This window comes from Symphalangus syndactylus, chromosome 9 (assembly GCF_028878055.3).
Source record: "Symphalangus syndactylus isolate Jambi chromosome 9, NHGRI_mSymSyn1-v2.1_pri, whole genome shotgun sequence".
Classification (NCBI taxonomy): Eukaryota; Metazoa; Chordata; class Mammalia; order Primates; family Hylobatidae; genus Symphalangus; species Symphalangus syndactylus.
Window position 1 is genome coordinate 92,636,261 of NC_072431.2, and position 27,116 is coordinate 92,663,376.

Consider the following 27,116-nt stretch of genomic DNA (forward strand, 5'->3'; position numbering starts at 1 on the left):
CAAAACAAAAACAACAACAACAACAAAAACAACGTTGGCTGACCCCTCACCTAAATCATTGAATTGTAAACATCCAACTTAGAGGAGATCTACAATGCATTTTTTACCATTCAATGCATTTTTTTATCACTAACCCAGCAATTCAACTCTTTGAAAGGGTTGCAAGAGTATTGTTTAATAGCAGAAAAAAGTTATATCCAAGATGTGTTTTTAATGAGTATTTCTAATATCAAAAATAAATATGCCACAGAGGAGCAGTCCGAGTCCTGTCTATCTCCTCCATGAAGGCTTTCTTTCTTTCGTCTCAATTCTCGAACTCTGTAGCAGCGATACCCTGTGTCACACAATTTAGCACTAACTGTACACTCTGCTTTTAGAAAATAGCATTTTTTATGTCTTTCTAATTATCCATTTATATTTTATATTTATTTTATTATTACTTATTTTTGAAAATAGAGATGTGGTCTCCCCATGTTGGCCAGGTTGATCTTGAATTCCTGGCCTCAAGCAATCCTCCCACCTCAGCCTCCCAAAGTGCTGAGATTACAGGCGTTAGCCACTATGCCTGGCCTCTGTCTGATTCTTAAAGTTGTGTGTTCCTCAGAGAATATGTAGAAAATATAGAATAGTATGAACAATAAAACTTAAATTAGTCAGCTGTTCCTCACACGTAGAAAACTACTATAACATTTTGGTGAATCCACTTGCTTTCTTCTTTATAAATATAGAGATAAGAGTAATATGTATTACAAAAGACTGATCATACAGATGCTTTCTTGTATGGATATTCATGAATGTTTATAACCAATTCTCTCTTGCTAGGTATCTAAGAAATTTCCAAGGTTTTACTCCTGTAAATAATCTATTGTACAAATCTCCGATCGTTTCCTTAGTAAAGGTAAACACCATCTTACTTTTCCTTTCCCTGATCAACCCATTGTGTCATCATCTAATCCCTTCAATCCATAATAAGCTCCTAGTGGCCAAATTATAAAATTTATAAATAGTCAAGAAAAGATAAGGCAAACATTGTATAATTACTGTCATTGGCAAACAATTTCATGGTAATTTTACAATGTTACTTGTTCTTAACTGCAAACTGAAATCTGATAATGCAATTGAGAAAGTAAATATACTTACAACACTAAAGAGAAAAACAGGTTCACATTTATCTCTAAATGGCTGCAAAGTCACAATGTTGTCAGCTTCTGCCTGGAAAAAGTAAATACTTCATATAATAATAAATAAAACTATATTCAAGTAATGTGATACACTATGTTGAAACAATGCAGAGATATATATAATTTTTAGGTTTACTGCAACATTCGGTATGCCTTAGTGCTTTTAGGGCTCAAACTGCACATACCAGCGAGTCAAGCCCTACATCATTTGGCCTTAAACTTTCCACACTGTTTCCTTTTACATTAACCAACCTTTAGCCAAACTTATTTACTCATGTTTTCCTCCCTGGTCCTGCCCTTCTTTTACTGTCCCTGTTCAACTATCCTTCTTCCAATTCCGTCTCACTTCCTTTTGCTGTAAATCATCTCTTGTTCTGCACAGCACGTTACTGCCCCTCTCCCAAGGCACCTATGTCCCTTTCAATATTCTACTACAGGCACGTGTGGGCCTGTGGCACCTGCTCTGTTAGAAGGAGAGTTGTGTGCACAGAGAGAGTATGTTTCCTATCCACATTTGTGTCTCATCTCCCTCTGTCAGTCATAGGGCCATACATTAAAAGAGCCTTACTAAACATTCCCTGAATAAATTAGTAGTCAACTTTTAAAGATTTTGAATTTTATGTCTGTAATTTTCTTAATATTTTCTCATAAATTTCAAGTTGTTCCAAATCAATTATGAGCAACTATACATTCAATAATAGTGTCTTCTTCCATATTAACATAGTATCCATTGGTCCAGTTGCCAGAATGAGATCGTTTGGTAGGCCCTTCTGTAAGAGGTGGTGTCTTAGTCAGTTTGGGCTGCAATAGCAAATTGCTATTGACTGGGTGGCTGAACAACAAACATTTATTTATCATAGTTCTAGAGGCTAGAAGTCTCAGATTAGGGTGCCAGCACAGTCTGGGTGCCAGAAGTGAAGGCCCTCTTCTCCATTAATATCCTCACCTGGAAGAAATCACATGTCTCTTCCTTTATTTAAAGGCTTTGATTTTATTCTAATTACCTTCTAAAGTCTCCATCTCCAAATATCATCACATTGGGGATTAGGATTTTAATGTATGAAATTTGATGGCAAACATTCAGTTTATAGCAGTTGGTTTTTGTAACCTAAGGCAATGCTTTTCAAAGTGGGATTTTCATTGTGTTTAGTGCAATCCCATAAACCTTGACTAACACCTTGGGATCCAGACAAAGTGCTACTAGGGATGTTGGAAGGGCTCCTAAAAAGCTGAGAAAAATCATGACATTACAAGAAAGAGCTGACTTGCCTGATAGGTACCCTAGATTGAAGTCTGCAGCTGTAGTTGCCCACCATTTCAAGATAAAAGAATCCAGTCTAAGAGTAATTGGGTTTTTTTTTTTTTAAGGAAGTTCATGAAGCCATTGCTGCAGCTGTGCCAGCAGACATATAAATCTTGCATTTTTTTTGAAATACCTTTTTATCTCACATTGAAAATGCAGCTTTTATGCGGGTGCAGGATTACTATAAGAAAGGCATGCCTATAGGACTCTAATATGATTCCAAAAAAGCAAAGTCATCATATGACAACTTAAAGCAAAAGGAAGTGAAGGATCTAAAGCTGGAGAATTTATTGCCTGCAAAGGATGGTTTGATAATTTTTGAAAAGGTTAAAAAATATTAACATATCAGGAGAAGCAGCTGCTAGTGACCAAGAGACAGCAGAAAAGTTTCCAGATGCCTTTAAGGAAACAATTAAGGAGAAAAGATGTCTACCTGAACAGGTTTTTAATGCAGATGAAAGTGCCCTAAACTTGGGTTTTGGTGGGGGGAGAGGAATGCCACAAAGGTCGTTATTTAGTAAGGAAGAGAAGTGAGCACCAAGACTTAAGGAAGAAGAGATAGGCTAACTCAACCCTTTTATGCATTACAATCGGGTTTATGATCAGGGCTGTCTTTCTCAATAAAACTGCTAACCCCCAATTCTTGAAGGGAAAAGATAACACCAGCTGCCAGTCTTTCAGTTGTACAACAAGAAATCCTGGACAATGAGAACCTTTTATTCTGGTTTGGTTCCATCAATACTTTGTCCCTGCTGTCAGGAAGTACCTTGCCAGTGAGAGACCATTTTTAAAGTTCTTTGATATTGGACAATGCCCCTGTTCACCGAGAATCCCATGAGGTCAACACCAAAGGTGTCAAAATGATCTACTTGTCCCCAAACACAACATCTATAATTCAGCCTCTAGATCGGGGGTCATAAGGATTTGGAAGGCTCATTACACGTGGTACTCTATGGAGAAAATGTCAGTGCTATGGAAGAGAACCCTGATAGAACATCATTAAAGTCTGGAAGAATTGCACCATTGAAGATGCCATCATTGTTATAGAAAAAGCTGCAAAAGCTATCAAGCACAAATTAATAAATTCCTGCTGGAGAAAATTGTGTCCAGATGTTGTGCATGACTTCATGGGATTTATGACAGAGCCAATTAAGGAAGTCATAAAAGAGATTGTGTATATGGCAAAAAGGTGGGGGGTGAAAGGTTTCAAGATATGGATGTTGGAGAAATCCAAGAGCTGAGAGACACCACACCAGAGGAATTAACAGAAGATAAATTGATAGAGATGAGCGCCTCTAAAGCAGTGCCAGACGATGAGGGAGAAGGTGTAGAAGAGCCCGTGCCAGAAAACAAACTGACATTAGAACATCTGGCAGAAGAATTCCAGTTATTGAAGACTGCTTTTGACTTCATTTATGACATGGACCCTTCTATGATATGGGCACTGAAACCAAAGCAAATGGTGGAAGAAGGATTGGTACCACATAGAAACATTTTTAGAGAAATGAAAAAGCAAAAACGTCAGACAGAAATTGCCATGTATTTCCATAAAATTACATCCACTATGCCTGCTTCTCCTGCCTCCCCTTCCACTTCCTCCACCTGTTTTGCTTCTGCCACCCCTGAGATATCAATACCAACTCCTCTTCCTTCTTCTCCTCCTCAACCTACTCAATGTTAAGATGATGAGGATGAAGAATTTTATGGTAATCCACTTGCACTTAATGCATAGTAAATATATTTTGTTTTCTTTATAATTTTCTTAATACTATTTTCTTTTCTCTAGCTTACTTTATTGCAATAATATAGTATATAATACACATAACATATAGAATATGCGCTAATCGACTGTTTGTGTTACCCATAAGGTTTCCAGTCAACAATAAGTTATTAGTAGTTAAGTTTTGGTGGAGTCAAAAGTCATACATGAATTTTTTACTGCATAGGGGGGTTAGCACCCCTAACTCCAGCATTGCTAAGGGTCAACTCTATTTAGAAGTAATTCAGGTATTATAATTACAATGTTTATATTATAATACATAAATTATTAAGTATTAAATAATGTAATAATAATATAATAGTAACTATAATAAACATTTACTAAATCTTTATATGTCTATATATATATAAAATATTTAATGTTCCTCTTTTAAAATGGCACACAGCAGAAAAAAATTGTATACTGACCATTCAGCTCAGGGTGATTTTAATAGGTAATAACCTTATACATTTTAATTTTGGACCTACATGTTCAAGTTCAGAGTGTCTCTCTTCCTTGATTAACAGCAGAAAACAATATGTCCAGCAGAGGGCATCCCTCCACTGCTGCTCACAATGGAGGTTTGGAGATACAATTTTCTTTCACCTTCATGGGCAGGTCACCAGAATCCAGAACCCCTAGTCTATGTCTTTTGAACAAACTTTCCTAATGCCAACTGCCAGGATTCACAAGAATTTCCTGATCCTCAATTCCCTGTGATCCATCTGTTAGCTGTTAGACACTTGTGATACTGTCTTTTAGCTTCCATCAACCCCTTTCCAACTGCATGTGGCAATCTCCTTTAGGCCCTATTCTCTGCTCTTCTAACTTGATTTTTCTTCCCTGTGAAGAATCAAGTCTAGAATAATTTCCTAGCTCCTTTATGGTGGTTCTGATTCTCCAGAGTGAAACAGGTTGTTATAGAATCTTGTCTTATAAAAACTACAATGACAAGAGAATGAAAAAACAAGCCACAGACGGGGATAAACTATTTGCAAAAGTAATACCTGATAAAGGACTGTTATTCAAAATACACAGAATGCTTGAAACTCAACAATAAGAGAACAAACAACCCAATTAAAAAATAAGCCAAAATCCTTAGCAGATACCTCCTCAAAGAAGATATACAGATGGCAATAAAGTATATATAAAGGTGCTCCACATCACATAATCTCAGGAAATGCAAACAAAAACTACAATGTGATTCCACTACACATCTATTAGGATGACCAAAATCCAGGCAACGGATGCTGGTGAGGATGTGGAGCAACAGAAACTCTCATTCATTGTTGGTAAGAATGCAAAATGGTACAGCTGCTTAGGAAGATGATTTGGTGGCTTCTTACAAAATAAAACATATCATTACCACATGATCCAGCAATCTTGCTCCTTGGTATTTACCCAGATGAGTTGAAAATGTATGTTCATACAAAAACCTAAGCATGGATGTTTACAGCAGCCTTTTCCTAACTGCTAAAAGTTGGAAGCAACCAAGATGTACTTCAGCAGGTGAATGGATAAATAAACCATGGTACATCCAGATAATGAAGTATTATTTGACACTAAAAAGAAATGAGCTGTCAAATCATTAAAAGACGTGGGGCATATCACTAAGTAAAAGAAGCCAATGTGAAAAGGCTCTACACTATGTGATGCTAAGTATATGACATTCTGGAAAAGGCAAAACTATGGAGGTAGTCAAAAGATTGGTGGTTGCCAGAGGTTACGGGGTAGGGAGAGATGAACAGATTACAGAGGATTTTGCAGGGAATGCAACTATACTATATAATGCCATAATATAATAAGTACGTGTCATTACACATTTGTTAAAGTCCCTAAAATGTACAACACCGAGAATGAACTTTAATGTGAACTATGGATTTTGGTAAATAAGGATGTGCCAGTGTAGGCTCATCCGTTGTAACAATGTACCACTCTGATGTGGGATTTTGATGGTGGAAAAGGCTGTGAGAGTGTGGGGTTAGGGGATATATGAGAACTCTTTACTTTCTAGTAAATTTTGCTATGAGCCTAAAACTGCTCTAAAAATAACATCTATATAAAGACTTTTTTTTTTAATTAAAGGAATGAAAACCTTACAAAGTCCTTATTTCAGAAGACAAAAAAAAAATGTAAATTCCTTCACCAGGACAACAGGATTTGACTACTGTAGACAGCCACTTACTCTCTTGAATAGAAAAATAATAAGAGGTGAGTGTCTAGGCTTTAAACTGCTTACTCATCATCTTGAACTAAGGAAAATAAGTCCTATAGAAAATGTATTTAAAGAAGGGGATGGATAGTGAAATACAAGGCCAGCAAGCAAACCCATTCCAATGTTTGGGTTGAAAGGGGCCATGAAAGACCTGTAACTGGGAGAACATGAGTGGGTTGTGGTTGCATGTCTGCATTAGGAACTATGTATTTCAGAGATAAGAAGTAAAGATCTGTTATCATCTGTTATCTGCTCCTGTATCATAAGTCTAGTTGGTTTGGGTGCTTTTCTATATAATATAAATACATTATATAAGCCACACATATAAATTCTCCAGTAGGGACATTTAAAAACAAAAAAGGTGAAAATAATGTGATAATAAGTTTTACTTAACCTGATACATCCAAAATATTATCAATTCAACATGTAATCATTGTATAAAATTATTGATGGCATATTTCACTTTCTTTTTCCATATTAAATCTTTAAAATCTAATGTGTCTGTTACACTTAAGAGTACATCTTTAATGGGTGCAGCACACCAACATGGCACATGGATACATATGTAACAAACCTGCATGTTGTGCACATGTACCCTAAAACTTAAAGCATAATAATAATCATCAAATAAAATAAAATAAAAAAGAGTATATCTTAATTTGTATGCTAAATGTTAATCAGAAATAATTAATCCTTAATTAGCTTTAACAAAATTTACAATTAAATAGTAGATTCACATACTCAAGTTATCCAAGATTTTAAAAGTTTTACAGTAACTCAATTATCAGTTTTAAAATTCAGATTTAAATTCATTAAAATTAAAAATTCAGTTCCTCAGTTGGACCAGCTACATTTCAAGAGCTCCATAGTCACTTATGCCTAGTAGCTACCATGTTGGATAATAAAATTCTAATTAGTTGATCATTTTATGTAAATAGATTGAATAAACAGTACAATTAAGTAAAATGTGTTTGGCTATAATATTTTAATCCCTTATTGCAAGTAGGTAGCAAATAAATGAGGAAAAAATCATTGCCACTGGAAGATAAGGTAACTGGGTTAATGCCAGGGCACTACTCAATGATACCCAGTAAACAGCTTTTGCAGCCCTTATTCTAAAGGACACACACTGAACAGGTGGTCAGGTGAAAGGAAACAGAACAATAGACGTATCCATTATTACACTTTTCTAACTTTCACAGTCATGGTAAATAGCCTCGACATTATAAGAATGGGATAAAAATAATGTTCATTCTCAGATCTAGTAGAATTAAATATATAGTAAAACTGCCAAGTAAAGACTATTTTGAAGAACTGACAGGTTGTTTAAATTAAGACAATACTTAAAGTATTAGAGGATACTTAAACACTTAATATGAAGTGAAAACAGTGGTTTAATGAAAACAAAATTCTTACAACAGCAAAATGCAGAATTTCATCTTCGTTCAGTTCGTTTTTCAATTTTCTGAATAAAGGTTGCATTGCTTTGCAAGGTCCACACCAGGCTTGGTAAACATCAATCACTAGAAGATGATGATATTTATGAAATAACTAAGTCTACCAACCTAGGATAGCAGTTATCCCAATCTGGAGCCATGGCCAGGGCAAAGGCACTGCAGGATTTCTTGGTCAAAGTGGGGAGTGGCACTCTAGAGGGACAGGGTGCCAGGAGATACCCTAGATCAAACCCCAGGTGGCCAGACAGCTGGGGAGTCCTTGTACCTGTTAAGCCTTTGTTCTGCAACATCTCATCCCACAGGCTTTGATTATTGATGACTGTCTGCAAAGTGGAAGGCACTGTGAAAGGTATTCAAGCACCGGTGCACCAGATAAAGAACTGTTGATATGTCAGACCCACCTGTAACTGGACTTCTTGTTTTTTGCTTGCCATTTATCTACTATCATAGGAAAAAGAAAGAAAAATTTTTAAGTAGGAAATTCAAATAATATCTTCTTTGTGCATGCAAATAATATCTTCTTTGTGCATGCAAATAATATCTTTTAAAACAATTTTTAATTTTTGTGGGTACATAATAGGTGTATACATTTATGTATCTCTCTATTTATGTACTTAAATATTTATGTATTTAAATCTGAGATATTTTGATACAGGCATGCGATGCATTATAATCACATCAGGGTAAATGGGATATCCACCACCTCAAGCATTTATCCTTTGTGTTACAAACAAACAAATTGTTACGAACAATTTATCCTTTGTGTTACAAAAATAACTCTTTTAGTTATTTTCAAATGTACAATTTAGATTTTTTGACTGCAGTCACCTGTTTATGCTAGCAAATACTAGGTCTTATTCATTGCTTTTTTTTTTTTTAATTTTTTTATTTTGAGACATAGTCTCACTCTGTTGCCCAGACTGGAGTGCAGTGGCACAATCTGGGCTCACTGCAACCTCTGTTTCCGGGGTTCAAGCGATTCTTCTGCCTCAGCCTCCTGAGTACCTGCGACTACAGGCGCCTGCCACCACGCCCGGATAATTTTTTTTTTTTATTTTTAGTAGATACAGAGTTTCACCGTGTTAACCAGGATGGTCTCAACCTCCTGACCCGTGATCCTCCCACCTCAGCCTCCCAGAGTGCTGGGATTATAGTATTCATTCTTTGTAACTGCAAATAACATCTTAATGTACTAGTGAAAAATTTCCCCACTGTACATTGGATTATGCAGTGTCATCTTTGCTGGGGAGAGAGAAGCTAATGTCATGGAAGCACTATTGTATGCTAGGCTCTATGCTAAATGCTTATAGCTGCCACACTATCTTATCCTCCCAACAGTCCTGAAGCAAGGTAAGAATGTTAGGTGTTACACGTAGTCTGGTTTTTTTAAAGGTTTTGTTTTCCTGAAATATTAGAAAGTGCTTCCTATATTATCAATTGCAAACATACTGTCTATGAACATGCCCGTGGATCTTTCTGGGGTCCCTCTTCAGATCTGGCTGCTCTAAGGATATTTAATCTTGAGAACAAGGCCACTAGTGTTTTCTGGGGCACAACATAAACTTCCCAAACTCCCTATTCAGTGGTATGAGGGGCGGTGTAGAACAGGGGTCAGTCAGCATGTGGGCGGTAGTGGACACTAGCGTACAACAAAGGAAAAGCCACAAGCAAGGCTGTATCCCAGGAAAGGTGCTGGTTGCTCCGGCAAGCCTTACACAAAACGTCCTCCTCTAAGCTAGACTGGGACGTTTAAAGAAAAGGAAGAAACAGGCCCAGAGGATCTAAATCAGCTCCCTCGTTGTGGCCGTTTGAGCAGCGACCTCGGCGAAGTTCCATTCCAGTACCTGGGACCCTGGTAGGGCCTGGGGCTGAGGCTGGCCGGCCTCCTGCTGGGCTTTCTTCTCCAGCTGATTCAGCAAAAGGAAGAAGAGGGATTCCCTGCCTGTCTGGGAAGAAGAAGGCGGGCAACGTTTTGTCCAACCCATCTGCCCGTGAGACTTGAGCGGCGTCTCGAGGCCCCTGCTCCAGCCAGCAGCTATACCTGAGCAGTGGGGACAAGACCAGGTGGCGCCTAAAATCCTCCACCTCTTCTGCCCACACAATGAAGGAACAAGGAAGTCCTGGTTCCACCATCACAAGACTCTGTTCTTCAGCTGCCCCATCCCCAAACTCCCATCCCCCATATTCCCATCCCTACATTCCCCATCCCCAGATGCGCACCAAGGTGCGCTTTCCGAAGTGCAGATTTGATCATATCTCTCCTTGGCTTTGAATCCTCCCGTGACTGGCCATGCTTTACAGCATAAAATGCATGCACCACAAATCGGAACAGAAGGCTCTCTGCCAGCACCAGCCTTTTCTTTCTTTTTAACTTTGTCTTCATCTACCCTGGTTCATTTATTTTTTCTTCTTCTTCTTTTTTCTTTCTTTCTCTTTCTTTCTTTTTCTCTTTTATTTCTCTTTACTTTCCTTCTGCCCTCTCACTTGCAGCATCTGAAAATAATTTTTAACAATAGTTTCTGATTAATCCACAGGCCGAGATACAGAAAGCAACTGTAGAGTAGAGGGACACAATGAACCTTTGTAGGGATCCTCATCCCTGGAGTGGACCAAATAGATGAGCAGGGCTACCTACAGAAGGATTTTTGACCAGGATCATATCCTATCAAGACAGGACATGTAGTACTCCTTCACTTCACCATCTGCAATTTTCTTTCCTTTTTTTTTTTTTATTATACTTTAAGTTCTGTGATACATGTGCAGAAAGTGCAGGTTTGTTACATAGATATACACATGCCATGGTGGTTTGCTGCACCCATCAACCTGTCATCTATATTAGGTATTTCCCCTAATGCTATCCCTCCCCTAGCCCCCCACCCCCTGACAGGGCCCAGTGTGTGATATTCCCCTCCCTGTGTCCACATGTTCTCATTGTTCAACTCCCACTTATGAGTGAGAACATGCAGTGTTTGGTTTTCTGTTCTGTGTTAGTTTGCTGAGAATGATGGTTTCCAGCTTCATCCATGTCCCTGCAAAAAACATGAATTCATCGTTCTTTATGGCTGCATAGTATTCCATGGTGTGTATGTGCCACATTTTCTTTATCCAGTCTATCATTGATGGACATTTGGGTTGGTTCCAAGTCTTTGCTATTGTGAATAGTGCTGCAATAAACATACATGTGCATGTGTCTTTATAATAGAATGATTTGTAATCCTTTGGGTGTATACCCAGTACTGGGATTGCTAGGTCAAATGGTAACAAAAGCCAAAATTGACAAATGGGATCTAATTAAACTAAAGAGCCTCTGCACAGCAAAAGAAACTATCATCAGAGTGAACAGGCAACCTAGAGAATGAGGGAAAATTTTTGCAATCTATCTTTCTGACAAAGGGCTAATATGCAGAATCTACAAGGAACTTAAACAAATTTACGAGAAAAAAACAACCCTATCAAAAAGTGGGCAAAGGATATGAACAGACACTTCTCAAAAGAAGACATTTGTGAGGCCAACAAACATATGAACAAAAGCTTTTCATCACTGGTCATTAGAGAAATGCAAATCGAAACCACAATGAGATACCACATCACATCAGTTAGAATGGCAATCATTTTAAAAAGTCAGGAAACAACAGATGCTGGAGAGGATGTGGAGAAATAGGAACGCTTTTACACTGTTGGTGGGAGTGTAATTATTTCAACCATTGTGGAAGACAGTGTGACGATTCCTCAAGGATCTAAAACCATCTGCTATTTTCAAATAAGTTTTATGTATTTCCTATAATTGCTATTTCACCAGAGTCAGATTGTTAGTAAATTGACTTTTGATTCTTCTTTGCTTCAACACAATAGTTCACATGGTGAAATGTCCATGCAAATATTTCAGGCAAATCCTTCATATAACACTTTGATGCAAGAAGTTTCAATGTATTCTCAAATTAGAACAAACATTTATCAGTGACCAATACATGGAAGGAAGGTGTAATTAGGTTTTTTTTTTTTTTACATCATTACTACTAATCGCAAAAACTTTGAATGTTGAGGCTTTAAAACGTAAACCTGAAGAGCCTTTAACTTGGGTCTGCCCAGAATTGACTTTAAGGGCAAATTCTCTGAAAATGTTGGTTACAAGACGATGTATATTTTATTAGGGAGAGTGTAAGCTATAAATGCCAAAAAGCCTATGAGAGATTTTACTTCTGATGGGACCTAATAGTTTGTTTTGCTCCTTGCATATATTTGACTTTATCTTTCAATATTCATTAAAGGTACTCTCTTACACTGACCTGCCTTTTCTTACCCTCACACAGCACTATGTATAGTGCTCAATTTGCTTTCCTTGGGGCACAAGTTTATTAGTGCCTAATTATTTCATTTGTGTGTTCTCATGACTTCTAAATATATACGAAGACCCAGAAAAAAAGAACTGGATTGTAGAATTGTTTTCGCTTTGCTCTCTTCTTCTTGAAATCCTCTCTGGCACCTAGCATCACCATTTGTGCATAAACAGTTTAAAATTAGATAGCAGGCTAGTGCATTTGGAAATAGCAGATATTCTTGACACATTTATGTACTCTTTAATGAAGATAAACAAAATTCTGAATTTTTGAATTCAAGAAATCTGTCTGATGATTTCTCAAAGAACTTAAAACAGAGAGAGCTACAATTTGACCCAGCAATCTTATTGGATATACACCCAAAGGAAAGTAAATTATTCTACCAAAAAGACAATGCATTCATATGTTCATCACTGAGCTATTCACAATAGCAAAGACATGGAATCAATCCAGGTGCTCATCAATGGTACACTGGATAAAGAAAATGTGTATATAAACATATGCACCATGGAATACTACACAGCCATTAAAAAGGATGAAATCATGTCCTTTGCAGCAACATGGATGCAATTGGAGGTTATAATCCTAAATGAATTAATGTGGAAACAGAAAGCCAAATACTGCATGTTGTCCCTTGTAAGTGGAAGCTAAACACTGAGCACACATGGACATAAATACTGGAACAATAGACACTGCAGATTACTATAAGTGGCAGACAAGGAGGGAGACGTGGGTTGAAAAGCTACTTATCAGGTACTATGCTCATTACCTGAGTGATGGGATTTGCACCCCAAACCTCAGCATCATGCAATATTCCCATGCAATAAATCTGCACATGTACCCCTCATTTCTAAAATAAAAGTTCAAATTTTTTTAAAGTTTAATAAAATAAAGACACAATGCTTAAAAAAAGAAGAAATCTGGTCCAGGTAATTAAGTAGACTATAAAGAAAATAAATGGTATAAGGATTTACTTTAATTTTATAACTTCAGCTAGAGATAGAAGTAAGCTAGTCATCTATCCAGGAAAACTTTATATAACTTTTAAAAAAATTTCTCCTATCTCCACTACATCAAAATCACAGATTCTGAATTCCAATTTTAAAAGTCACCTGCATAATAATACTAAATTAGATATTCTCTTTTCCCATTGTATATGAAATTAAGGCACTGAGAATAATAAAAACTCATAATAATAAAACAGAATGAGTGAACCTATTACAACCGCAACCTATTGGGAACTGCAAAATTGATGAGTTTGGATTGAGATAAAAATTTTGTGCAGTTTCTATATCCGAGCAAATCTACCAGCCTGAAACTAATCAGAAAGAGGCTTTGGACCTCCCTGTCTGCTTTCTGTCTCAGAGACTCAGAGAGTTGCAACAAACCAAAACAGTAGCCATCCCTCTGCAGTCCAGGCACTGATTCGTAATACAATTTATGTACTATTTTCTACCTTTTACTACCCTTTTTGCTGTATTTATGGAAGATCACAATTCTTTCTAAATAAGAAAAGCAAGGGTGAGAAAATGGAAGAATTAACTTGTGACATCCTGAGAGTCATAATCGGTGATATGCTGGTAAGTGTTAATAACCAGTTCTCTTGGAAAAAATGTATGCAACAAAGTATTATGAATTTAATTGTTAAAATGATGTTTCACATTTTTAATATATATTATAAAATATACAGTACTCTTTATTGCAAATCCCACATAGTCAATTGATTTTTACAAAAGTGTTTTTCTTTAATTTTTGCCAAACTCGTGTTTCCATAGCTAATTCATGGTTGCAATTTGTTCAGAAGATGAATAAATGCTTGTTTACTATATGATACAGCAAATAGATTATTCATGTCATCAATGAATGTGTGCAGGTCCAGTAAGAATGTTGGTCAACATTTCAATATACATTAATGAGTTCAACAAAGTGAAACAATGAAGATACAAGTTAGAATTTCACCCATTCATCAATGACATAAATGACTTCTTGCGGAATATGGTAATAGTTTGCAAATACTGGAAGATTATTTCTCAAATATTGGGTGCTTTTTAGAATGTAACAACTACAGATGCAACATACTTTAACTTTAATCTGCATTAACGATCAACAAATCAATAAAGTGCTAATTTGTAGCATTTGCAGATTTCCGTGGTGTAAATATTCCCACCATGTTCAGTTTCAAGTTACCAGCATGATGTCATGGGACACAAAAGATATGCACTAACACTTCATTATATGGTTGGTGTTTTACCTAAAGATACAATATATATAAGTAATTTTAAGAGCACAGAAAAGAGTAAAATGTGACAAAGTGATAAGGAAGTGATGAGTTTGAGAAATTTATTACTTATGTTTTAAATATAAATAATTTGTTACTTTATACATTTTTTGTAATGGCTGTGATTAACCCTCATCTCACACAATCCCTGAAACCTAACAATTTGTTCTCATTAACTAGTATAAGGTGGTTCCAAGGCTCCGCTGGATAATAATTTTAAATGATGTCTTACACGGGGACAGAGATAGGAAAAGAAGGAGTGGAAATGTAGGATAAGTACAGTATATGCATTCAGAATATTAGAGAAGAGGAGACGATCCGACTTCTGATAAGAAGAGCAGCACCAGATGTGCCATTTAATTAGATCTAGTTTTCAAATTGCATTCAATCAACAACTATGTGTAGGTGAGCAAAACCAAGAAAACCTGGCACCTTGTTATCAGGCATACGACAGATATTTATATGAGTGAAGATATATATTTCAATGAAAACATTAATAACAGCAACAACAACAAAAGCAACATGAGGCTTATGAACAAAATACTAAAAATTAGTTAACATAATCTTCAAAATTAAAGGGTTCTTCTTTACTAATATAAAATGTTTAAGGTATAAAGTTTGAAGAACTGCCTTATTAATTGCATCCTATAAATTTCGACACATTGTGTTTTTAAAATCACCATTCATTTATAAATATTTTCTAATTTACTTTTTTTTTCTTTTACCTATGGGTTGCTTATTTACATATTAGTTGTCTGATTTCCAGATAGGACTTTTCTAGGTGTTTTATCATTGCTGATTTCCTTAATTCTGTTGTGGTCAGAGAACATATTCTGTAAGATTTCAGTCTTTTGAAATCTGCTAAGATTTGTTTAATAGCCCAGCTTATACTCTAGCCTGTTAAGCCTTACATATGCATTTGAAAATAGGCTGGGTGCTGTGGCACATGCCTGTAATCCCAGCACTTTGGGAGGCTGAGGCGGGCAGATCACGATGTCAAGAGATCCACACCATCCTGGCCAACATGGTGAAACCCTGTCTCTACTAAAAATACAAAAATTAGCTGGGTGTGGCGGTGTGTGCCTGTAATCCCAGCTACTTGGGAGGCTGAGGCAGGAGAATTGCTTGAACCTGGGAGGTAGATGGTGCAGTGAGCTGAGATTGTGCCACTGCACTCCAGCCTGGTGACAGAGCGAAACTCCATCTCAAAAAAAAAAAAAAAAAAGAAAAGAAAAGAAAATAATGTGTATTATGGAGTCATTGGAGGCAGTGTTCTATAAATCTCATTTGAGTTAAAGCCACTGACATTGTCATTCAGATTCTTAAGGACCTTTTTTTGGTGTAGTTGTTCCAACAATTACTTAAAAAGTCTGATAGACCACAATGAGATACCATCTCACACCAGTTAGAATGGCCATCATTAAAAAGTCAGGAAACAACAGATGCTGGAGAGGATGTGGAGAAATAGGTACACTTTTACACTGTTAGTGGGAGTGTAAACTAGTTCAACCATTGTGGAAGACAGTGTGGCGATTCATCAAGGATCTAGAACTAGAAATACAGTTTGACCCAGCGATGCCATTACTGGGTATATACTCAAAGATTGTAAATCATGCTGCTATAAAGACACATGCATACATATGTTTATTGCAGCACTATTCACAATAGCAAAGACTTGGAACCAACCCAAATGTCCATCAATGATAGACTGGCTTAAGAAAATGTGCCACATATACACCATGGAATACTAAACATCCATAAAAAATGATGAGTTCATGTCCTTTGCAGGGACATGGATGAAGCTGGAAACCATCATTCTGAGCAAACTGTCACAAGAACTATCGCATGTTCTCACTCACAGGTGGGAATTGAACAATGAGAACACTTGGACACAAAGTGGGGAACATCACACACTAGAGCCTGTCCTGGGGTGGGAGTGTGGGGGAGGGATAGCATTAGGAGAAATACCTAATGTAAATGACAAGTTAATGGGTGCAGCAAACCAACTTGGCACATGTATAACTATGTAACAAACCTGCACGTTCTGCACATGTACCCTAGAACTTAAAGTATAAAAAAAAAAGAGCTAGGGGCAATTATTCTCAGTAAGAAATCAAAACTATTTTATTAATTCCCAAACTCATCAAACATTTACAGAGCCCCTATTACCTATGGCAAAGATAAAAATTATTATTATTATTATAAAAACAATCCCTTTCATTTATTTATTATTTAATTGTTTGAATATTTATTTATCTCTTCTAGAGTCAGGCACTGCTATTAGCTAAAAATTCAAAATTAATAAAATATAGTGCTGCACTCCAAGAACACACACTCCAGAGATTTACATCCTGAATTATTATTAGCTTACCAATGCCCAAAGAAAGAGGGAGGAGAATGTGATAGAAAGGCGGGACATCAGCTGTATTTGTAATGTTTTATTCCTTTATAAAACCTAATAAATAAAAAGAATATTAACATTTGGAAAATCTAAATGGCAAACAAAGTCTGATAGAGTCTCCAACTATGACTGTGAGAATTGTGCATGACTTCCTTTAGTTCTGTCAGTTTCCTGTATATATTTTGAAGTTCATTTATGAGGCTCATATGTTCGCAGTTGTTATGTCTTCTTTTGAACTGTCTCTTTATCATTACAAAATGTCCCTCTGTCTCTAGTAAGTATCTTTGTCTCAAATTTCATGTTGGCTGATATTAGTATAATTACTCCAATTTATTATATTTACTGTTTTCCATCCTTTTATTTTCAATTTATTTGTGTTTTTATATTTAAAGTGCATTATTTTGTGGACAGCATATTGATGGTTCTTACTTTTTTACACAGTTTGAAAAATCTTGATTGCTGTCTTTTTATTGGAGTATCTAGTCCTTATACATTTAATGTAATTACTGATATGGTTGTTCTGAGGTGTCCCATTTTTCTATTTGTCTTACTTGTTTTTGTCTTTTGTTCCTTAGATGCCTTATTTTAATTGAATGTTTTTAAGCATTCCACTTTAATGCCTTTTTTAGTTTTGAAATTATTTTTAACTCATTGCTTTAGAGTGTAAAATATACACCTATAACTTATCCGTACCTACTTGGAATTAGTATTGATTTTTTTTTAGGTAAAATATAGAAAACTTGCAATAGTATATTTCTAGTCATCTCTCCCCCATCCTTAATGTTATTTTCATCTTAGGTATTATATTTATATATCTTGTAAACTCATCAATAAAGTGCTATAATTTTTGTTTTAAAATGTCATGTTTTTTAGAAAATACAGATACATACGTGGTGAGGGGAGAGAGAGAGAGAGAAGAGTTCTTAACTTACTAACTCACATACTTACCATCATTTTTGGTTGTCTTCATTTCTTCTATGCATCAGAATTGCCATCTCGTTTCATCACTCTTCAGTCTGGAGAACACCATAGGATTACTTGTAATGTAAGTCTCCTAGTGACAAATGCTCTCAGTTCTGTTTATCTGAAAATGTATTAATTTTTCCTTCATTTTTAAAAATGTTTTGTGGATACAGAGTTCTTGCTTGACATGTTTTTTATTCCCTCTCTTCATCACTTTGAATGTATCTTTCTAAAGTATGATGGCTTCCGTAGTTTTTGATGAGACATCAGTCTTTAACATTATCATTGTTCTGCTGTATGCAATATGTCGTTATTCTTTACCTATCAAGATTTTCTCCTTAATTTGGCTTTCAACAAAATGACTATGATATGCCTAGTGGTGGTTTTCTTTGCATTTATTCTGCATGTGTTTTGTGAGTTCGTCAGACCCCTTCGTTAATATTTTCCATCGAATTTCAAGTTTTTGATCATATTCCTTCTAACATTTTCTTGCCTTCTTTCTCTATTCTCAATCTCGTATTCCAATTACATGTATGTGAGAGTGTGATGTTGCCCCACAGGTCTCTGTAACTCTGTTTAGTTTTATTCTTTTAATTCATTCTTTGGGTGCAGATAACATATGTTGATTTCTTTTCAAGTTTATACATTTTTTGTCATTTATTATTTGTTGAGCTCATCTAGTGAATCTTTTTTATTTCAGTTATTGTACTTTCTACCTTTAGAATTTACATTTTGCATAGTTTGCATTTCTCTATTGAGATTTTCTGTCTAGTCTATTAATTAACATTATATTTAAATTATTGAACTTTTTTGAATTTATTCAACGTATTTTTAACAACTGCTTTGAAATCTGTGTCTACTAATTATAACATTTGGGCCCATTCAGTCAATTTCTATTGACTGCCCTTTTCTGAGCATAGGTCATACTTTTCCATCCTTTTACATATCTGGTAAATTTTAGTAATAAAACTGGACATTGTAGATCATAAAGCCAGCCCTGTAACAATGTAGATTTCTGTTGTGTTATTTTAAACATTTCTATTTTATTATTCTAGTAGGCAATTGACATACATTTCTATACTCAAAATGCAAAATTAGAATACCCATGATATATAGCATCTGGTAAAATGACATGCTTTTTCAATTAAAGATATATATGAGTTGAAAGTCAAAAATGGAAAAAATATAATGTAAAAAGTAAGAATGCTGACATGACCATGTTAATATCAGACAAAGTAGATTTCAGTACAAAGAGTATTTTTACAGATAATAAATATTTCCTGATGATAAAAGGGTTCATTAGGGAGACATAAGTATTTTAAATGTGTGTATATTTAAGAACAGAGATTCAAAATATAGGAAGCAAAAATTTCCTGAATTAAATAAAAAATAGATAACTCATTACATCTCAATAATTGATATAAATATATAAAATCAGTAAGATTATTGAAGATCTGAACAACCCTGTCAATCATCTGGACCTAATTGACACTTACTGAATAACTGCAGAATATACTTTCTTTTGAAATGCACATTGAATATTTAATGAATCATAAGCCAGATAATAAAATCACAATAAACTTCAAATATTTACATCTTTCACTATATTGTCTCTGATCACAATAGAAATAAGTTAGAAATTAAGAACAATACAATAATGGTAAAGTCTGAAATACCTGAAAGTTAACAATATGCTACCAAATAATCCATGAGTTAAACAAGAAATCAAAAGGGAAATTAGAACATATTTCATTGATTGATTGATTGATTGATTGATTTTTGAGACAGGATCCCATTCTGTTGCTTAGGTTGGACTGCAGTGGTGTTCTCTCTGCTCACTGCAACCTCTCTCTCCCAGGTTCAAGCGATTCTTGTGCCTCAACTTCCCATATAGCTGGAATTACAGGCTTGAGCCACTAAGACCAAACTAATTTTGTATTTTTTTGTAGAGACATGATTTTGCCATGGTGCCCAGGCTGGTCTCAAACTCCTGAGCTCAAAATGATCCACTGCCTCAGCCTCCTAAAGTGCTGGAATTACAGGGATGAGCCACCAAGCCCGGCCTAGAAAACATTTTAAATTGAATGATAATTAAAACATACCATATCAAAGTTTGTTGGATGTTGCTAATGCAGTTCTTAGTGGGAAACTATAAATGCTTGTATTAGAGAATACAACATATTCAAAATAAGGATGTAAGTTACAACTTATGAGCTGAAATAAATGACTTATTTTTCAAAGTGAATTGAGAGAAGAAACTAACAAAAGTTAGAAAATTAATTAAATAGAAAACAAAAAAATGGGAGCTGACAAACATCCAAGGTTTTTTTTATAAAGATAAGAAAAGACAAACCCAAAGCTAGACTACATAAGAAAAATAGGCTATATACAAATTTTCAGTATTGTAAATGAAAGAGGGCATATCACTAAAGACCTCATAGCAATGAAGTTATGGATTCCATCAGTGATGGAATATTACAACAACTATATGCCATAAGCTTTTAAAACTTAGATGAAATAAAACTTACCTGAAAAATACAATTTAGCAAAGGGTCACAAGAAACTGAATTACCATGTATCTGTTACTTAAATTGAGTATATAATTAAAATATTTTTATAAAGGAAATTTTATGCCCAAATAAGAAAAATAATTTAATACTATATGAACTATTTTACAAAATAGAGAAAGAGGAATATATCCTGACATGTGTCTGCTTCCAGGCCAGCATAACCCTTATTGACCAATATACCTCATGAACATAGATGTAAATATATGTAACATATTAACAGATCGATTCTAATAATACATGAAAAAGATGATGTGTCATGACCAAATGAGGTTTATCCATCAATGCAAGCTTGAAAATGAAGCATTTATTCACCATATTAGCATAATACAAGAGAAAAACTATATCATGACATAAATAAATAAAGAAAATAATGTGATAAGCTTTATATTCATTCATGATAAACACACACACACAATCTCTTAGCAAACTGCTCCAATCTGATATAGTGTATCTATAAAACACCTTCGGCTAACATTATATGTAATAGTCAATTATTAAACACTTTCCCATAAGACCATTAACAAGTCAAGAATGTCTGCTTCCCCCACTTCTACTAAATGTTATATTGAAGTGCTAGCTAGTGCAATACAAGGGGAATATAAATAATAGGTGTAAAGATTGAAAAAAGTGTATATATATATATATATATATATATATACATATATATATATATATATATGCAAAGGCACGATTTTGTATCCTAAGGAATCTTGGGGAAAAATCAACCTACTAGAACTAATAGATGATTAATCAAAGTTGCAAAATACAAGGTAAATATAAAAAATTAATTGTATACCATAAACTAGCATCAAAGGTTTGGAAAATAAAATTAACTTTAAAATTTACAATACCATCAAAGAAGATAAAATATGTCATAAATTTAAAAAGAGAAATATATCTTATTTCTGAAAACAACAAAGTATTGCTGAAAAAATCAAAGAAACAAATTTTAAAAATGTGTATCATATTCATTAATTAGAAGACTAATTGCTAAGATGTCATTTTTTTTGGTTTATTTGAGACAGAGTCTCGCTGTGTCACCCAGACTGCAGTGCAGTGGCGCGATGTGATCTTGGCTCACTGCAACCTCCACCTCTCGGGTTCAAACGAACCTCCTGCCTCAGCCTTCCATGTAGCTGGGACTACAGGCACCTGCCACCATGCCCGGCTAATTTTTTTTTTTTTTTGTATTTTTAGCAAAGGCGGGGTTTCACTATGTTGGCCAGGCTGGTCTTGAACTCTTGACTTTGTGATCTGCCCACCTTGGCCTCCCAAAGTGCTGGGATTACAGGTGCGAGCCACTGCACCCGGCCCAAGATGTCACTTTTAAGCGAAATTATTCTATAGGTTCAATGCAATAATAATAAAAATCCCAACCATTTTTTGTTGTACTTGACAATCTGATTCTAAAATTGATTTGGAAATGTCAAGTACCCAGAAGAGTCAGAAAGAAAAAAGGTAGAAAACGTGCACTTTATTATTAAACTACAGCAATTAAAATGGTGTGGTAATGCCATGTATAGATCAATGAAAAAAATACAGAGTTCAGAAAGAGTCCCACACATACCGTCAATTTATTTTCTCCAAAGACATCAAGGTAGTTCAACAGGGAAAGGAAATTTTCAAATAAACGATGCTGGAAAAATTTAAACTCCAGATGTAAAATAATGAACCTTCACCTCCTCTTCATAAAATATGCAATGTAGTTCAAGATGGATCACAGACTTACACATAAAAGTTTACAACTATAAAGGTTTTCCAAAAGTATAGAATATTTTTACAATCTTGGGATGGTAATCAAATATTTCTTAGAACACAAAGAGTCATCATAAAATTTTAAAAGTAATAATTGGACTCAACCAAAGTTAAAAACCAAGTCTATGCCAAAAATGATTAACTTTCATTAATAATAATTTTAGAAAGCTCTGAACAAACTTAGAGTTGAGAAATAATTCTGTCTGAAACTTACAGCTAACATTGTATGTAAAATTAAAACATTAGAAACATTCTAATTAGGCTAAAACCATACAAAAATATTCACAAAATCCCATGTTCATGGATTGGAAGACTTAATATTTTTGAAATAATCATACTTTTCAAAGTGATCTGCAGTTTAAATGCAATTTCTATCAAAATCCCAATGACATTTTTTTACAGACATAGTAAAAACAATCCTAAGATTCATATTAAACTATAAAAGATCCAGAAGAACCAAAACAATCTCTAGAAAAAAAAAGAAAGCTGGAGGCATCACAGTTCTTGATTTCAAAATATATTACAAAGCTACTGCAATTAAAACTATATTGTATTGGCTTAAAGATAAACACATAAATCAATGGAATAGAATAGAGAGTGCAGAAATAAACACACACACATGATTAATTGATCTTTGACAAAGATGCTAAGAATACACAGTTGTTTCTTCAACAAATGTTAGGAAAACTGGATATTCATATGTGTATATTACACCACACACAACAATCAACTCAAAATAGATTAAGGACTTAAATGTAAGACCTGGCCAGAGTTGGAGTCTCACACCTGTAATCCCAGCACTTTAGGAGGGCAAGGTGGAAGGATCACTTGAGTTCAAGAGTTCAAAATCAGCCCAGGAAACACAGAGAAACCCTTTCTCCATAAAAAAAATAGCCTGGTGTGGTAGTGCACACTTGTAGCTACCTGCAGTTACTTGGGAGGCTGAGATGGGAGGATCACTTGAGCCCAGGAGGTTGGGGCTGCAGTGAGCTTTGATTGTGCCACTGCACTACAGCTGAGTGACAGAACAATATCTTGCTTTTAAATAAATAAATAAATGTAATACCCCAACTATAAAACTTCTAGAAGAAATCATAGGGAGAAAGCTTCATGATAATGATCTTGGCAGTGATTTCTTGAGTACAACACCAAAAGCACAGGCAACAAAAGTAAAAAATAGACAAGTGGGACCACATAAAATTAAAAAGTTTCTGTACAACCAAGGAAATAATCAACAGAGTGAAGAAACTTATAAAATCAGAAAAAATATTTGTCATCCATATTTATGACAAGCCAAAACATATAGGGAACTCCTACAACTCAGTAGCAGAAAAACACTAAAACGCTAAAATAGCTGAGAATTTCATCTTGATCCTGTGATTTAATTTCATAAGTGAAATCGAAATCAACTCTTCATTTGAATATATTCTGTCTGAAGTCCTCATATGAATTTTCATTGCAAATGTCTATAAAAACTACGCCTGACATTATTTATTATATTTGAATTTTATTCAATATAATTAATAAGGTTTAAGTGTAACTTCTCAAGACGTCCATAAGGTGGCAGTGTGCACTTCTGTGGTGGCGGTTGAGCAGCAGCGCACAGAAAATCAGCTAAACATCTACGCGACCACGTTCCGCTGCCAAGGCTCTGAAGCCCCCCTGCCCTAGACCATTTGGAGCATCAGACATGTAAAGAGTCCTGAGCTCATATCCCGGGGCTCGGTGTTGTCTTTTCTGTTGCTCATCATCTTACGCCCCAGTTCTAAAATGACACCCCTGTTTGGAAATGCATGAACCTCTATAATTCACACGTACCCAGGTGGTCCTGCAGCCTAGTTTCCAAGTTTTAGGTCTCAGTTCCGAGTGGAAAGGATTTCCTAGCAGCCTGACAATACAGCCAGAAAGCATGTTATGGGGTAAGGTGATAAATATGTGCCATATGAGCCGTCCCCCACCCTCCCACTTTTGTAGCAGACGTTACTAATCAATCATGACAGTTCTTGCTACTCAGCCTCCCCCTTTCTCAGCAGAACCCCAAAAGCTCCGACACAGGAGAGTCCCTGTCTTTAGAAGTGGGGGCCGATTCCCAGAAATACCTAGGATTCCAACACAAGTATGGAGGTGTCGTCACACATCAACCATGAACAGCAAGAATAACCCCTCAAGACTAGACCCCGCACAAAGCAGGGACCCCCCACTCCCTCTCTCACTAATCCTAACACACTCTACTATGGCCCCTGAAGACCTAAACTGTATTTTGCATTTTCAGCCAAATTAATATTATTTTTATTCACATAATCAATTTTTCTTCTCTCCTAAATCACTTTCCATTAGCATTTTAATCTCTGATGGCATAGTATTTTTTTTAATTCTCTTGTATATCAAAATTTTAACTTTCTCCAGAAGCAAATGTAGGATTTGATATAAGTCTGGATCCCAAAATGGAACTCCCAGAAGACCTCAATTACAACCAAAGACCTAGATTACAGTTCCATCTTGAAAGTTATTTCTAAGAGATGGATCTGCCATCCAGAACAGGGAAATGAGGCTGGGCAGAATAGCCCTAAAAAGGAGTAGGGAGATGAGAGAAAGGAAGAAAAATTGCTGGTTCATGGCCATCGACATAATGCTTTCTTCAAGTGAAGATCTATGATTTGATTAAGTTCCTGATTCTAGAATGGCAACTAGGCCTAGGACAAACGTCCCCAATGGAGGAAACTGGTCTGGGAAAAATATCCTCAACCTTGTCTTGGGGCAGAGGTGCAGGTGATGATGATGGCAGTGTCAGCAAGTACATCCAAGGACCAGATGGTGCCAGGGTCACTGCAGGGGCAGCATCAGAGCTACCAGGAGAAGCCGTGGGGTGGCACCCCATGCCCACAGTGGGTGGAAGAGGAGAAGCCTGACTCCCCAGGGAGCCTCAGTTGTGGTAAGGGCTGAGAAGGCAGCTGCCGAGTCCACCAGGTATTCTGCCAAGGAAGGGAGGTACCCACCTCTGGGAACTTACAGAGCTGTCCTGATGATAGAATCTGTCTGGGGAGGCTCAGCAAGATTCTGCTATTTTTTTCCCATGTGACCCAGGAAATACTCCATTTGTTGTGAATTTAATATTACATAGAAGAATGTTTATACTATGTTCCTATGAATATTAAATATACTGTTCTTCACAATGAATAATGGTGACAACTCTACGTGAAAAAATGATACAAAGTGGTAGGCAGTGTCCCATACACATAAATAATTTCTAAATTCTGTTATCTTTAATATATAAATCTTTAATATGATATACTACTGAGCTTGTTTTTTTTTAACCATCATATGTTGCAATTTTTGCTTACTCTGGTATATTTTCAAAAATACTCTTAATTCTTGCAGCCCTTCTCAACTGGGGTTCTGTAAAAAAATTACATGAGGACATTCGTTTAACTTCACTAGAAAACTTTATAATACTGATATTTTAAATGGATCAAAACCCATAAATCCAGCTCCTATTATTTTCAGTTCGTATGCTTTAAGGACAGACATACTTAGACCAGGATACATAAAAATCTTGGAAATAATGAGCCTTATCATTGCTGTGATTCTATTTTTTTTCTGATTTTCGTCTTAGCGTAATCTTTTCATCCCCTTTGTGAACAAAAGCTCTCTGAAAAAGAATCTGGAAGAGAGACTTTATTCCAGCGAACTGTTTGCAAATCAGGCAGACATGCAGGCTGCTGTGTAAAATGAAGGTCCACTCCAGAGAATGAAGGGATGGCATGCCTGGGGTTTTATAGGAAAAGTTCCCACCCAGGTTCTCAACCAGGTCCATTTATGCAAACAAAGAGTTGAGTTTTGTTTGGTTTTGACTGGCTGACAGAGCTGAATTCTGATTGGCCTAAACAGCTGAGCCTTAATTGGCTAGGGGAGGTGATCTCTGGTTGCTTCCCAAGCCCCAAACCAGAAGTCCCTGTCAGATGTTTCTTTCGAATGGCCAATGGGGCCTGGGGCTTGTGGCATTGGGAGGTGTGGGCAGGTGCTGTGCTTTTTGCAGCAGTTTATCTTGTAGCCGAACAACAGAACAGGAGCTGGTTCAGCTTGATTGTAGAAAGGGAGGTCCTTTAATACTTTTACATCTTTCTGAGAGCACAGAACATGTGACCATTCTGTCCCCCAGCTGTGGACACCTAGTTCTGTTTTAACTTTGAGCTCCTCAGTTAGCCACAGGGAGTCCATTTTGTCTTGGGGCATACTTTATCACCTTTCTTTTCTAATGCTTAATTGAACTGCACACTTTAGCACTTAATCTTATTGGTATACAACACTAGTTTATTTAGAATTGTTTTTTCGCTAGTTGTTTCAACTGCACATGCCTTGCCTTCCTTAAGTGAGTGTGACCTCCTATAGGCAGGAATTGCTGAACACACATTTGTTTTGTTGTCTGTAATTTCTAAAAATTTACATTTCGTTAAAATAGCCAAAGTTACCCCTACTAAACAACACTTAGAGGCAATTAGATTAGATTGCCCGTTGGGCTCAGTGAATCCCTTCTTGTTAGTCATGGAACCATAGTTCTTTAAGCATTGGGTACTCACATCTCTGGTAGATATGAATTAAGAGATTAATCCAGGATGCATTTTGGAATGTGTACTTATCATTCCTGAAGTCACACAGAGTCACTGCTCTTAGAACTGGAAAAGACTTCTCTTCTTATAGATGCGTATTTGAGGCTCAGAGATGATAAGAAAATAGCCTGATCAACAGACTTCAATGTTGAAGACATTTGAAAATCAAAGTGGAGCATTGTTTTTTCTCAGATTTAGAATTAAAAGGGAAAAAAGAAACAAGTGACTTTCACATTTGGTGCGAAGCTTGAAAACATACTCTTTCCTTTACTCACTGGCACATCTGAGCA

The 27,116-nt window shown here is 35.9% G+C and overlaps 1 protein-coding gene across 5 annotated transcripts in view; it reads right to left on the reverse strand.

Moving 5' to 3' along the window:
* The window catches only part of NME8 (NME/NM23 family member 8), a 52,331-nt gene extending 42,329 nt beyond the window's left edge, over positions 1–10,002 (reverse strand). For 2 of the 5 annotated variants that reach the window (XM_055293390.2, XM_055293385.2), the window contains exons 1-5: positions 9,760–9,946; positions 8,317–8,356; positions 8,181–8,238; positions 7,875–7,981; positions 1,141–1,212 (exon numbers count right to left, since the gene is read on the reverse strand). In XM_055293390.2, the coding sequence (XP_055149365.1) occupies positions 1,141–1,212; positions 7,875–7,981; positions 8,181–8,238; positions 8,317–8,349 (270 nt within the window). In that variant the 5' untranslated portion in view covers positions 8,350–8,356; positions 9,760–9,946. The other 3 variants (XM_055293384.2, XM_055293386.2, XM_055293387.2) reach the window with 3 other exon arrangements.
* Between the last annotated feature and the right edge of the window lie 17,114 nt (positions 10,003–27,116).